The following is a 14460-nucleotide window of genomic DNA, read 5'->3' as shown; positions in this document are numbered from 1 at the left end:
CTGTTTGGCCATGTCTGGAAGGGTTGAGCACTTTGATCATTCCCAAACGTTCTGTTAGTTTATGACTAACAGTTAGTGTTCTCAGTACATGTTTAAGCCCTGTAGATTGTTTAAGCAAATACAATTGTAAACACTTTTTTTGCTTTTGATTGGAATCTTCTTAGTATTAATACTCATAGTGAGCCTGGCAGTCAGATCAAATCTTCCATTAGACTATTTAAACGCGACTGAAGTTGCAACCAAATTACCAGCCTCTCAAAAAACTTCAAAGCATTTCCATAGTACTATCTACCAACCCAGAGATTACAAATCTTAAAGGTCCTCTTCACATACAGCTGTAACCAGGCCCAACGTCAAAAATGTCCCCTTTTAACCAGTTCTATTTTTTCAGCTAAAAATATAAAGGTGTTTGTATATGTAGTTTCACTTTGTCATAAGTAGGGATGTACAACCACTTAATAACAAATTGCAAATCTCGAATATCAGCCACCCATATTTTATAAAGTTTGCTGCTTTTCTAAACAAGTACATGCTGGCATAATTAAGCCAGCACACTACTAGCAGTGCTGAGACTTTCTGGAAGTGAGTGTATCACACAAGGTATGGTAGCTCAGTTGTGAAGTTCTGATAATGTTCAAAATGCTGGTGCTACTCCAGTAAAGGAACCGTAGCCTCGCTTGGAAAAGGCTGAAACGAGCATTTTGTGGCAGTAAAAACGCAGGTTAGATCTACAGGATGAAATTCAGATCTTGGTCACAAATGTTTAGTGTATTTTCGCATATGCAGGTGCCACGTCTGCATTACGCGGTTCAGCTCTTTAGTCAGATATTTCTGTAATGATTGCGACACCTAGCCGATGATCTGCAGTACTAGGCATGGTAGTGCTCCATGCAAATGAGCATTCACAGGTTCACGACTGAGCTGGAGTTTAAAAGCACTAGTCAATTTTCTTGGGGGAACAACTCCCCAAAGGTGCCCCTTATTAACGGCATACTTCTCTTGCTCATAAACATTTATTGATTGATCTTATGCTCACCACTTTCCAGTAGCCGCCACTTTCCAGTTCTACCAGCCGCTGATGCTAGTGAGATTGAAGAACACAGATGCAAACTGACTACAACATCCATCCATCCAAAGCTGCACATCTCCCAGTAGATACTCAAACCCTGGAATCTTTACCATTTCTACTCATGTGCCAATGTTTATCATTGATTGGCAGCTGCCGTTGCGGGTGGGATTCTGATGAGCTGGTTGCTGGATTGCATCAACACTTCCCTTTCTTCTCAGTCATCAACAAACTTCCTCATGATGCAGTCTGTTTTTCCTACTTTCCGAATCAGAAAGCCATAGCTTTGGCTTCCTACATTCAGTGTTTGGAATATTCATTCATTGGCACAAAAAGATCTCCCATCTTTTCCAAGTGGCAGATCTCCCCCTCCGCCCCCTCCCCCTCCATAAAGCAGGGCAATGTAAACATTTGGTTTCTAACAGACTAGCAGTCTGCCAGCTGAAAATTTCTATATTTCATTACTTGGCCTACCAAACAGCAAAGTAGGAGTCTTCTAAGCAAGAACAAGAGTTAATACCCCATATTCTGACAACAGAACTGGGTAGATAACTAACCATCTACGCTGCAATGCCTTTTACACAATAATTGTAGTTTAGATATTCGATGCGACACCTGTAAAAGTGGCCTATAAACTAGCTTAGCCTAGAGCAACAGGCTTTTCTTCTATTAAACCTAGCCATGAGAACTTCATTACTATGAACTTCTCCCAAAGTCACCTGAGAAATGGAGCCAGATAAGAAAGTTGGTGTTTTGGTGAAGGTGAAATTTGAGCATCCTGATTCTTGAAATTTGAAGACCTGACTTGACTAACTTCCAAGAAGAGAGACCTCAGTTAGAGGACCTTCAAGTCCACGCTCCTGAACCAAACAGTTTTTCACAACTGCAATCCCTTTCGTCTTGTTACAGGTCATCACATATTTTTGCAAGGACTACATCACTCGCCATGTACTGCACCCAAGATGTTACTTAAGTCAAGCTAGGAGAGTTGCTAAAGTAACAGCCCATAAAGTGGGTGAGTCCAGTATTGCTTTTAATGTCCCCTTTGTGGACTTTTGAGTGCTGCCAAAGTATACAGCACATGGGACATGTAATAATTTTGACAGCAACACCTACTGGCAAGACTGGGAGAACAGCTGCCCGAACAACCCTTTGGGAGAGATAAGTCAAGTACTGCTTGGAGCTTCTTAGAATAAAGGTACTGGTCTTCTTACACTGACGCCGCGTAGCCAGCATTGGGAATGCTGCTGAAGTAATACTTTTATTTATTCTGAACTTCTGGGAAAAACACAAGTCGCAAGAAAATAAATGAGCAGATTGAAAGCCTTTCTTAACTCGCTGCATCTTTGTTCTCTAAGTTTTAGATTTCTCACTCACAACTTGAATCACAGATATCATTTCCATATGTGGTGACATACAGCCAAGCTTCCCATTTGGTCTGTACAGCCAAGTGGGTGGACTCTCCCTGCCTATCCCCCAGACACATCTGGATATATTTATTGCCCCACCCGTTCTCGTGCCCCACACCAGACCATCTGAGCAAACTTACTGTCTTCCTCGGTGGAATGTGCTCCTTCGGCAATGTAGATTTCTAGCTGAAAAGAACAAAAAAATGAAAACTGTTAAGGGACTGAAAGTTAAAACACCTTCTGATGCCTCTGGATCATCGGGCAGTGCCATTATTGTAGATGAGTAATCAGTCAAAAGTTGGGCATAGATGTATATGCCCCAGTGAGTGGATGTGTGAAAGGTGTTTGGGGTCTGCCGTAGGTGTTTTATGCTTTTGACAGTGGGCATAGAGGTGAGAGTCCTGAGGATAGCTAAAGGTGTGCAATTGCGAAGTATGTATTTTCCATGGATGAGATTGTTGGGTATTTATACATCTGGGATTAGGTATCAGCGCTTTTTGTGGGTGGGTATTGCAGCATGTCACCTTACAGGTGGGTGACACCCAAAATAGTGCAAGTAGGCACATGAATTTTCCAGGGGTTTTGGTCATCGAAGTGTGTAAAGCTTTAGTGGATAAGAGTTGGTTTGTGTTGCTTCTGGATTGAGTGGCAGTTTGTGGTGTGCAATTTATCTTACGTCTATGCAGGTTTACGATGTCTTTGAAGGTGGGTGTAGGCGTGTAATAGCGCCACTGGAGTAGTGGATAGTGTAGTGGTACAAAACCACTGGGGAGAATGTAGGTGTATATTTGCCTTAGGAAACTATGTAAACATGCAATGAATCAAGAGGTGAATGCGAATGTGTATCAGCTCCAAGGATCAGTGTAAGTGTAAGATGCATCTAGTAGATAGAATAGGTGTATCCCTCTGCCTGAAGAGGAAACGAAGGGAGTGCATGCATGCCTCGACTATATGCCACCTCAGTAAGAAGTGGAAACAAGGGAAAGTGATCCTTTTTTATATACAACCCTCACCCACTCTAGTAGTGGCATGTTCCATCACCGGGTTCTCCTTGATCCTTATAAGTCAGGGTGAGCTTGACCGTTTTCCAGGGAGCTCTTTGTATATTAATGTGTCGGGGACATAACTTAAAAATAAAAATTCATCATCCACTTCCAAGTTATCCCTTTATTAGCTGGGTGGATGGGAAAAGATTAAAATAAACTATACAAGGGCCAACAAGGATGAAATGATCCTAGGACTCTTATAGTGGCAACATGTTTCAGCCCTACACTAATGGCCGTACCAGTTCCTGGGCATTCATCAGGGATGGTTTGTTTTTCGAATTCTCCCCGGTGATGTGTTTGTTCTCAGAAGGTTCTCATTTAGTCACGCACACTAAATATTAGGCATGCAAAGGGAGTAAATACATGCCAGTCTAAGGGTACCCTAGTTGTGGGCATTTTTAGACCCCTCTGGCGCGGAGGGAGTTTGGCCCTGTAGTCAAACATTTGTCAAGTGTTCTTACTGTCCGTTTTATCTATTATGGTCTGTTCGCACCCAGCTTGTGGAAAAAAAGGGTCACTTTTCTTTCTTCCCACTTCTTACTTAGGTGGCGTATATTCATGGCACACACAGCCCCCTCGTTTCCTTTTCAGGCAGAGGGATACTTGTATGATTAGGGTATTAATCTAGGGAGTCGGAATAACCCCATCCTTTGGTGTACCAAAGCATCTCCTCCCCCCCTTCTGGTTTGGAAGGTCAGCCGATCTCCCTTACCATAGTTTAAAGATGGCGTAGTATGTACGAGGTCTAGTGCAGGCGGAGAGCATTGGTGTATTTGTAGAGTATATAGCTATTTCATAACTCAAGAGTGAGTGACCGTGATTGTCCAGCAAGCGCCAGTATGTGATAGCTCTTGTGGTGGGTGGAATGTGCAACACTCCTGGGAATATACGTAGGTGTGCAATGTTTGTGAATGGTGGGTCAAGGTATGTGATCCCTCCAAGGGTTTGCGATTAAATTGACTGTGTTGACGTCACTGGGGATGAGTGCTCACAGATGATGACCTTCACTGGTGGATGTCTGGTTCTACACCGCATTTATTTAGTAGACATTACAAACTAAATGACAAGCAGTCACATTAGTCCTCAATGAGAAAGGCCTGCCGGCTTCACTGGTGCTGCATAAGCTTCACTCTCAATGCCAAAGTACACATTTAATGCAAATTATTTACCTTCATTCTTATACATTTCACCATAATTTATAAATCATCATGTGCATTCCTAAATAGTGTAAGTCTCATACATTATTCATTCCTTACAGAACCCACCAGCATCAGATATGTTCTTGCAGCATCCTTCTTTAGAAGACTTTGTAACCACTTTACCAGTGGTCTCTGGCAATTTAAATAACCACAATGATAATGAAAGAAGTTATCTTTTTGGTCCCGGCCTCATGAACCTGCTACTTGCAGCTGGTACTTCACTAGCCTGACCGCTTGACTCCACCACTCCCTTTCTGCCATCAGTCTCTGTGACTTCGTCTTTTCTTCCACTGTCCCACAACCACCACAAACCAGTCATTTCTAGAACATGTATTACAAATGTGCCCGAAATAATAGGTTCTACTTATATGTAAGGTACCTTTTCTGTGCAAAAGTACCACCTCAATGATGGCAGACTAGCCGAGAAGTGACACATCCCTAAATGGAAGTGGGCCAGGCACCCGAATTAGGCAGCCATTACCATTTATGGTAGCCTCCAAGCCATTATAAAAGCATTCCCAACAGGGAAGCAATTCTCTGCTCTGCAATCTGCTGCCAACCAAATGTGGCAACTTTGTCATCTGCTTGCATGCAAACGTGGCAGACCAACAGGTAGAAAGCAGGGTGATTTTTTTTATGCATCAGGCCCTGTGCACCCCCCAGTGAAGAGCTATCTCGTGAGATGAGGCAACATCTAGCTACTTTGGCCATCCAAAGCCATTAACTTTTGTATACAAAGGGATTTCTCTGTAGTCTGTACTTTTTAAACAAAGACACAAAGATGACTAATGTGCATTTCCTATTATCTGCTCAGTAGTCAGAGAACCAAAATCTGTCCCATGATCTATTATGCACTACCCATTAGATTGTGGATGGGAAATCATAAGAAGCAACATAATTTGCACCTGAGATTCTTAGATCTAAGCCCAGGCATCTCAAACCTTTATTATATGAAGAGCCTCAAGCTACTAACACAAATTAGAATCATTACAATTGTGACCACTTCCATTAGTGGCATTGCCTGCAGAATGACCTGACCAAATCAGTCAAGGTCACCAGCAATTATGTAAAAAGAAATCTCACACAATTCCTCTACATGTCATAGTAGTGATATATGCAATGCCCCTTAGCACCCAAGAAAGAACATCAGCGTAAGACTCAACGGAGCATGAATCCCTATTTAAATTAATTTTTCCTTCAAACATCAGCTAATCTGAAAATAAATACATTTTACTTTTAAATTCAACCTTTTCGATAATGGAAACACACCGAATCTAACTAAACAAAAGCTTTTCATTTCCGAGGTTGGGCTACACGTAGGGGAGCTACTCATGGATAGCTGGTGAGCTGAGAGTAGCCCCTGAGCTCCTTGTTTGAGAGCCCCGATCTGTCCTGATCAAGGGTTTGGGAGAAAAAGCACTCAACTCAAATACTATAAGGAAGGCCTTCAACAGGCTAAAGTCTTCTATTGTGAGTAACTGATTTGAAAATCTGCTAACTCAACTCCGTCAATGTTGAGGGTTGTTAAACATCTCACCAGCTTACTGGCATGTCCTGAACCATCCATCCCTCACAGAAGCTGTGTGACTGACTTGCCTTTTTCTTCACTGATCAGATCGGTCTAATTTATGATGATATCAGAACTGATCTGGCCTATCGTGAAAAAGAGAAAGTCAAATAATCAATTATCCAGCAAGATACTTTGGTTGAGTTTCCCTCTCCAATCAAAGACTCTCGAACGTACCAGCTTCTTTCCTTAATTAAATTGGATTTGCCTAATGTATTTGTCCTGTCAGGGTCTTGCATGAAACTCTGCCCATGATTATTTCTGGCCTATCTCTATGTAAAGTAACAGGAGCCCCCTGGTGCGAATAGCAATCCTGGGTCAGGGTAGAGAATATATGTAAACAACAATTCCCAGGCAAGCACAAACGTGACTAGCAAGTACACATGTAGATAAGGTTATCTACAACAACATTCGACAACTGCTTTCTCCAATAAAATTGGTTTTAATTTCTTTCAAATATTCATATTTCTGGCCTATCCTCACTTATTAACATCTCCTCAGGTTGTGTGCCTACCCGTTGTAAGAAAAGTATTGTCAAACCACTGTTAAAGTAACTTAATTTAGATCCTAGGAGGGAGAGAGAGCTACAACAGACCAATGTATTTGCCCTCCACCATTGCCAAACTAGGGCAGAAATATTTGGCCCAATAGCTCACCAATTTGTTGGAAGACCATAAACTGCCAGATATAGCCCAAGAGTGTTCCCTTGGGGATGGTTACTGAGACTGGTCTGGATGCTGGGAACTGAACAAGACTTATTTTGTTGGACCGCTTTGCCACATTCTACGCGGTCAACCATTCTAATCTGTTTTATCAGTTGTATTAGATAGCCCTGACTTTTCCTGGTTCTTGGCTTTGCTATCTCTCGCCACCTTTTGGTCTAAACCATCACCAGTACTGTACGGAGTCTCTCAGGGATCATCATTGTCTCCGATCTTATTCAACATCTTCACGAGGCCTTTAATCAACATAATCAAATCCTACGGTCTGGGCTCTATAAACTACACTGATGATACCCAACTTATTTTCAGACATGACTGCTCTCCGAAAAAGATCCAACATACACTTCGACACAATCTGTAATCCATTCTAACTTGGGTGAATATCAATAAGTTAAAACTTATTATTGAAGGTGCTGAACACAATCCCAGATAATTTGTGGAATGTCGGATTCTGGCTCGGTTGGTTGGATGCTCCTCTTTTTTTTTTTTTTTTTTTTTTTAAAACCTTTATTGTACAAAAGGCGCTCACAGATACGGGCCTACAACCCACCGGGCCGGCCACCACAATAAAGAGACATACGAGGCAATACAGGAGTGACAACAGGATTTCTAAATACGCATATGAAGGCAAAGGTCACAAGTCTTCGAGCCGCCATCGCGGACAGGATAAGAGTAGGTTAATTTTATAATGAAATAAAGGGGTTCGCAGGATAAAGACAATCTGTAAAGTCCAGAGGGCCGCGGTGGGCCGTGAGCAAGCCGAAGTTTCGAATCCAGGAAAAGACCAAAAGAACAGTCACATTTTGGCAAAGACAGAACGTGAGTCCCATATCAATAACAATCACAATCGATGCTCAACGCCCTCCCACCACTACCATGGGACATAATAATAAAACAGCGAAAAATACGCTTACACAACTAAAAGCCCTCCGTTACAAACAACCCAGAAAAGGAAAAGAAGAATGGGGGTGGGGGGGAAAGGGAAAATAGGGGGGGAAAAGGACATCGGAAAAAGGAGGGAGAAAAAGTGAGGGCGCAGCGTCAGTGCACGCTCCCCACGGCTAACAAAGCACCCAATACTAATTCGGCACAAGGAACTAGTGGCAACCGGAGAAATGAATGCGTAATGCGTAATAGACCGTGACAGCAGACGCACCAAAGGGGCCATGCCAGCACAAACACCCCGGGGGGGCGACGTGCCGACACCGCGCCACGAAACAAGGGGATACATAAGAGCCATAGAACCAAAAAAGAACAAGGGAAGATACAAGAAAACAGACCCCTCCCCCACCCCGCACAGCCCACCCTGCACCCCTGCAGAAGGCTATGGCCTACCCCCCAGCAGCGTGCCTGTCGCCCTAATTAGAACCCGAAATATAGAAGAAAATGGAAAGAAAGAATCACTTAGATAAACAAGCATTTGCAATGCATAAGGTCTCGCATTAGGAAAGTTTGAGCTATTGGTATTGTAAATGACACATTTGTTATATATGTGTTGGTTTTGAAAATAGCAAAAATAATAGCTTTGTCATTTACAATGCCAATAGTTATAACTTGTGACACCTATAGCATTTGTAATGCAATATGTGTTGTATTCACGTGACTTAGATGTATTGATATTACAAATAACAATGGCTTTGAATTTTTTTAATAATTAATACTTAAATAAAAGTTATTGTAATTTATAATGGCAATAGCTTAAACTTTTGTAAATAACTTTTCTGAAGAATATGTTCAGTGTATTTTATTGTGACGAAAATCCAAGAACAGAAGTGAAATACTAACCTCTTTTTGTGACATTTGTAATAAAGCTTGAAACATTGAGAGATCATATTTGACCCAGTTGTTGGTAAATGGTTGCACAGATTGATGCTGTGGTGGGGCTGAGAGATGTTGTGGTGGCGACTAGTGATGCTGTGGCATTCAATGATCCTGTGGTAGCGCATAGTGATGTTGTTGTGGTAGCGCATAGTGATGTTGTTGTGCCCCTTAGTGATGCTGTGGTGATGCGATAGATAGAGTGAGTGGGATAGATAGATAGAGGGAGGGCGATAGAGAGATTGAGTGAGCGAGATAGATAGGTAGATAGATAGATAGGAGTGAGGGCGATAGATAGCTAGACAGATAGAGTGATGGCGATCAGTATCTAAATAAGTAGATAGAATGAGGGCGATAGATCGATAGAAAGATAGATAGAGTGAGGGCGATAGATAGAGTGAGGGCGATAGATAGATAGCGTGAGGGCGATAGATAGATAGAGTGAGGGCGATAGATAGAGTGAGGGCGATAGATAGATTGATAGATAGATAGAGTGAGGGCGATAGATAGAGTGAGGGAGATAGATAGATAGAGTTAGGGCGATAGATAGATAGAGTGAGGGCGATAGATAGAGTGAGGGCGATAGAGTGAGGGCGATAGATAGAGTGAGGGCGATAGATAGAGTGAGGGCGATAGATAGAGTGAGGGCGATAGATAGAGTGAGGGCGATAGATAGAGTGAGGGCGATAGATAGCGTGAGGGTGATAGAGTGAGGGCGATAAGATAGAGTGAAGGCGATAGATAGATAGAGTGAGGGCGATTAGATAGAGTGAGGCCGATAGATAGACAGATAGAGTGAGGGCGATTAGATAGATAGACTGAGGCCGATAGATAGAGTGAGGGCGATAGATAGATAGACAGATAGAGTGAGGGCGATAGATAGATAGATAGTTGTGTGTGTGGTTGTGTGTGGTTGTGGTTGTGTGTGTGGTTGTGGTTATGTGTGCGTGGTTGTGTGTGTGTGCTTGTGTGTGTTATGCTTTGTTTTTCTATGTTTTGTTATGCTATGTTTTGTTGTGTTTGGTATGCTATGTTTTGCTAGGCTATGATATGTTTTGTTTTGTTATGCTATGTTTTGTTATGTTATGTTTTGTTATGCTATGCAATGTTTTGTTTTGTTATGTTTTGTTATGCTATGCAATGTTTTGTTTTGCTATTCTATGCTTTGTTATGCTATGCTATTTTGCTATCCTATGCTTTGTTATGCTATGCAATGCTTTGTTGTGTTTGTTATGCTATTCTTTGTTTTGCTATGCTATGTTGTGTTGTGTTGTGCTATGCTATGCTATGTTTTGCTATGCTATGTTTTGTTATGCTATGTTTTGTTATGCTATGTTTTGTTATGCTATGCTTTGTTATGCTTTGTTATGCTATGCTCTGTTTTGCTATGCTATGCTTTGTTTTGCTATGCTATGTTTTGTTGTGTTTGATATGCTATGTTTTGCTATGCTATTATATGTTTTGCTATGCTATGTTTTGTTATGCCATGTTGTGTTATGCCATGTTGTGTTATGCCATGTTGTGTTATGCCATGTTTTGTTATGCCATGTTTTGTTATGCCATGTTTTGTTAGGCTATGTTTTGTTTTGCTATCCTATGCTTTGTTTTGTTATGCTATGCTCTGTTTAGTTTTGCTATCCTATGCTATGTTGTGTTTTGTTATGCTATGCTATGTTGTGTTTTGTTATGCTATGCTATGTTGTGTTTTGTTATGCTATGCTATGTTATGCTATGTTTTGTTATGTTATGCTATGTTTTGTTATGCTATGCTATGCTTTGTTATGCTTTGTTATGCTATCTTTTGCTATGCTATGCTTTGTTTTGCTATGCTATGTTTTGTTGTGTTTGATATGCTATGTTTTGCTATGCCATGTTTTGTTATGCCATGTTTTGTTAGGCTATGTTTTGTTTTGCTATCCTATGCTTTGTTTTGTTATCCTATGCTATGTTGTGTTTTGTTATGCTATGCTATGTTGTGTTTTGTTATGCTATGCTATGTTGTGTTTTGTTATGCTATGCTATGTTTTGTTGTGTTTGTTATGCTATGCTATGTTGTGTTGTGTTTTGCTATGCTATGCTTTGTTTTGCTATGCTATGTTTTGCTGTGTTGTGTTATGCTATTTTTTGTTATGCTATTTTTTGTTGTGCTTTATTACGCTATGCTTGGTTATGCTATGCTTGGTTGTGCTGTGCTTGGTTGTGCTGTGCTTGGTTGTGCTGTGCTTGGTTGTGCTGTGCTTGGTTGTGCTGTGCTTGGTTGTGCTGTGCTTGGTTGTGCTGTGCTTGGTTGTGCTGTGCTTGGTTGTGCTGTGCTTGGTTGTGCTGTGCTTGGTTGTGCTGTGCTTGGTTGTGCTGTGCTTGGTTGTGCTGTGTTTTGCTGTGCTTGCTGTGTTTTGCTGTGCTGTGCTTTGCTGTGTTTTGCTGTGCTGTGCTGTGTTTTGCTGTGCTGTGCTGTGTTTTGCTGTGCTGTGCTTTGCTGTGCTGTGTTTTGCTGTGCTTTGCTGTGCTGTGCTTTGCTGTGCTGTGTTTTGCTGTGCTGTGTTTTGCTGTGCTGTGTTTTGCTGTGCTGTGCGGTGTTTTGCTGTGCTGTGCGGTGTTTTGCTGTGCTGTGCTGTGTTTTGCTGTGCTGTGCTGTGTTTTGCTATGCTGTGCTGTGTTTTGCTATGATGTGCTGTGTTTTGCTGTGCTGTGCTGTGCTGTGCTGTGTTTTGCTGTGTTGTGCTGTGCTGTGCTGTGTTTTGCTGTGTTGTGTTTTGCTGTGCTGTGTTTTGCTGTGCTGTGTTTTGCTGTGCTGTGTTTTGCTGTGCTGTGTTTTGCTGTGTTGTGCTGTGCTGTGCTGTGTTTTGCTGTGTTGTGTTGTGTTGTGCTGTGCTGTGTTTTGCTGTGTTGTGTTGTGTTGTGCTGTGCTGTGTTGTGTTGTGTTGTGCTGTGCTGTGTTTTGCTGTGCTGTGTTGTGCTGTGTTTTGCTGTGCTGTGCTTTGCTGTGCTGTCCTGTGCTTTGCTGTGCTGTGTTGTGTTGTGTTGTGTTTTGCTGTGCTGTGTTGTGTTTTGCTGTGCTGTGTTGTGCTGTGCTGTGTTTTGCTGTGCTGTGTTGTGTTTTGCTGTGCTGTGCTGTGTTGTGCTGTGTTGTGTTTTGCTGTGCTGTGTTTTGCTGTGCTGTGCTTTGCTCTGCTGTGTTGTGTTTTGCTGTGCTGTGCTGTGTTGTGTTTTGCTGTGCTGTGTTGTGTTTTGCTGTACTGTGCTGTGTTGTGTTTTGCTGTGTTGTGTTGTGTTTTGCTGTGCTGGTAAGGGTATGTGAGGGTGTGTGTGAGGGGGTGTGAAGGTGAGGGTGTGAGGGTGAGGAGGTGTGTGAGGGTGATGAGGTGTGTGAGGTGTGTGAGGGGTGAGGGGGTGAGGGCGTGAGGGTTGTGTTGTGTTTTGCTGTGCTGTGTTGTGCTGTGCTGTGTTTTGCTGTGCTGTGTTTTGCTGTACTGTGCTTTGCTGTGCGGTGTTGTGTTTTGCTGTGCTGTGTTTTGCTGTGCTGTGCTTTGCTGTGCTGTGTTGTGCTGTGTTTTGCTGTGTTGTGCTGTGCTTTGCTGTGCTGTGTTGTGTTGTGCTGTGCTGTGTTTTGCTGTGCTGTGTTTTGCTGTGCTGTGTTTTGCTGTGCTGTGCTTTGCTGTGCTGTCCTGTGCTGTGTTTTGATGTGCTGTGCTGTGTTGTGTTGTGTTTTGCTGTGCTGTGTTGTGCTGTGCTGTGTTTTGCTGTGCTGTGCTTTGCTGTCCTGTGCTGTGCTGTGTTTTGCTGTGCTGTGCTGTGTTGTGTTTTGCTGTGCTGTGTTGTTTTGTTGTACTGTGCTGTGTTGTGTTTTGCTGTGCTGTGTTGTGTTGTGTTTTGCTGTGCTGGTAAGGGTATGTGACGGTGTGTGTGAGGGGGTGTGAAGGTGAGGGTGTGAGGGTGAGGTGTGTGAGGGTGATGAGGTGTGTGAGGGGTGAGGGGGTGAGGGCGTGAGGGTTGTGTTGTGTTGTGTTTTGCTGTGCTGTGTTGTGCTGTGCTGTGTTTTGCTGTGCTGTGTTTTGCTGTGCTGTGCTTTGCTGTGCTGTGTTGTGTTTTGCTGTGCTGTGTTGTGTTGTGTTTTGCTGTGCTGTGTTGTGCTGTGTTTTGCTGTGTTGTGCTGTGTTTTGCTGTGCTGTGTTGTGCTGTGCTGTGTTGTGCTGTGTTGTGCTGTGTTGTGCTGTGCTGTGTTGTGCTGTGTTGTGCTTTGCTGTGCTGTGTTTTGCTGTGCTGTGTTTTGCTGTGCTGTGCTTTGCTGTGCTGTCCTGTGCTGTGTTTTGCTGTGCTGTGCTGTGTTGTGCTGTGCTGTGTTGTGCTGTGCTGTGTTTTGCTGTGCTGTGCTGTCCTGTGCTGTGTTTTGCTGTGCTGTGCTGTGTTGTGTTGTGCTGTGTTTTGCTGTGCTGTGCTGCGTTGTGCTGTGTTGTGTTGTGTTTTGCTGTGCTGTGCTGTGTTTTGCTGTGCTGTGCTGTGTTTTGCTCTGTTGTGCTGTGTTTTGTTGTGCTGTGCTTTGCTGTGCTGTGTTGTGTTTTGCTGTGCTGTGCTGTGTTGTGTTGTGTTTTGCTGTGTTGTGTTGTGTTTTGCTGTGCTGTGCTGTGCTGTGTTGTGTTTTGCTGTGCTGTGTTGTGTTTTGCTGTGCTGGTAAGGGTATGTGAGGATGTGTGTGAGGGGGTGTGAAGGTGAGGGTGTGAGGGTGAGGAGGTGTGTGAGGGTGAGGAGGTGTGTGAGGGGTGAGGGGGTGAGGGCGTGAGGGTGAGTGTCTCCGATGAATGTCACTGCTTCGCCTTCTTTGAAAATGTTCAGTGCTGCAAATAGAGCATGCCGTTGTAATTATCACAGCATGAGGCCCCAAAGTGATAATTATCACAGCATGCAGAGAGCCGCCCCACGCTGCTGGAGCACTCAACTGCACATTAATTATAGTTGAGTGCTCCAGCAGCCTGGGGCGCCTGTTGACATGCTGTGATAAGTGGGTCTCATGCTGTGATAATTGTTGCAGCGCCTGAGGAAGTGGAGACTCCTGCTGGGATAATTGGTCTTGTGGCCTCAGGAAGTAGAGTTTCATGCTGGGATAATTGGTCTGGCGGGCTTGCAGCGCCTGACGTCCAACAAACGTGCACAAGCTGCTCAACCTTGAAGCTCGTTCACAGACCTGGGTCGGCTCGTGCCCAGGTCTGTATCGGGCTCGTTCACAGCTGTTACTCCCTTGACAGGGAGGAAGGTGACTATAGTCTCGCTGGCGGGAGCGCTTCGCGCTCCAACGCCAGCTCGACCTAAAAAGGGGGGGGGGGGGAAGGGAAAACAAGGAAAAACAGCGGGAGAGGAGCCACACAATCAAAAACCTTTCAGCTCCCACCCTCCCGCCCGAAAATACTCAGAGCCCACGGGAAGAAAGTAAATACACGGATAAGCTCCGGGAACGTAAAAAAGTATCAAAGATAATCATACAATTATAAACGGATCGCCCAACCCTACCACAAAATAAGAGTCCACAGAGGCAAGATCAGTTCAACCCTGTCCTCGTTTTTCGCAAACTGTAGTAGTACAACGAACCAGGAACCAGACCACATGGAGCCGGAGGTGAAGAACAGGGAGTCGAATCAAAA

The 14460-nt window shown here is 43.5% G+C and overlaps 1 protein-coding gene across 1 annotated transcript in view; it reads right to left on the bottom strand.

Annotated features, from left to right (window-relative positions):
* Positions 1 to 14460, bottom strand: part of CIAO2A (cytosolic iron-sulfur assembly component 2A) — an 80897-nt gene that overhangs the window by 25003 nt on the left and 41434 nt on the right. The window contains exon 4 of the mRNA XM_078682967.1: positions 2616 to 2661. Coding sequence (XP_078539093.1) covers positions 2616 to 2661 — 46 coding nt within the window. The remainder of the gene's footprint in view (positions 1 to 2615; positions 2662 to 14460) is intronic.

Source organism: Lissotriton helveticus, chromosome 3_1 (genome assembly GCF_964261635.1).
Source record: "Lissotriton helveticus chromosome 3_1, aLisHel1.1, whole genome shotgun sequence".
Lineage (NCBI taxonomy): Eukaryota > Metazoa > Chordata > Amphibia > Caudata > Salamandridae > Lissotriton > Lissotriton helveticus.
The sequence above is the reverse complement of the archived record's forward strand: the minus strand, read 5'-3'. Positions and strand labels throughout refer to the sequence as shown.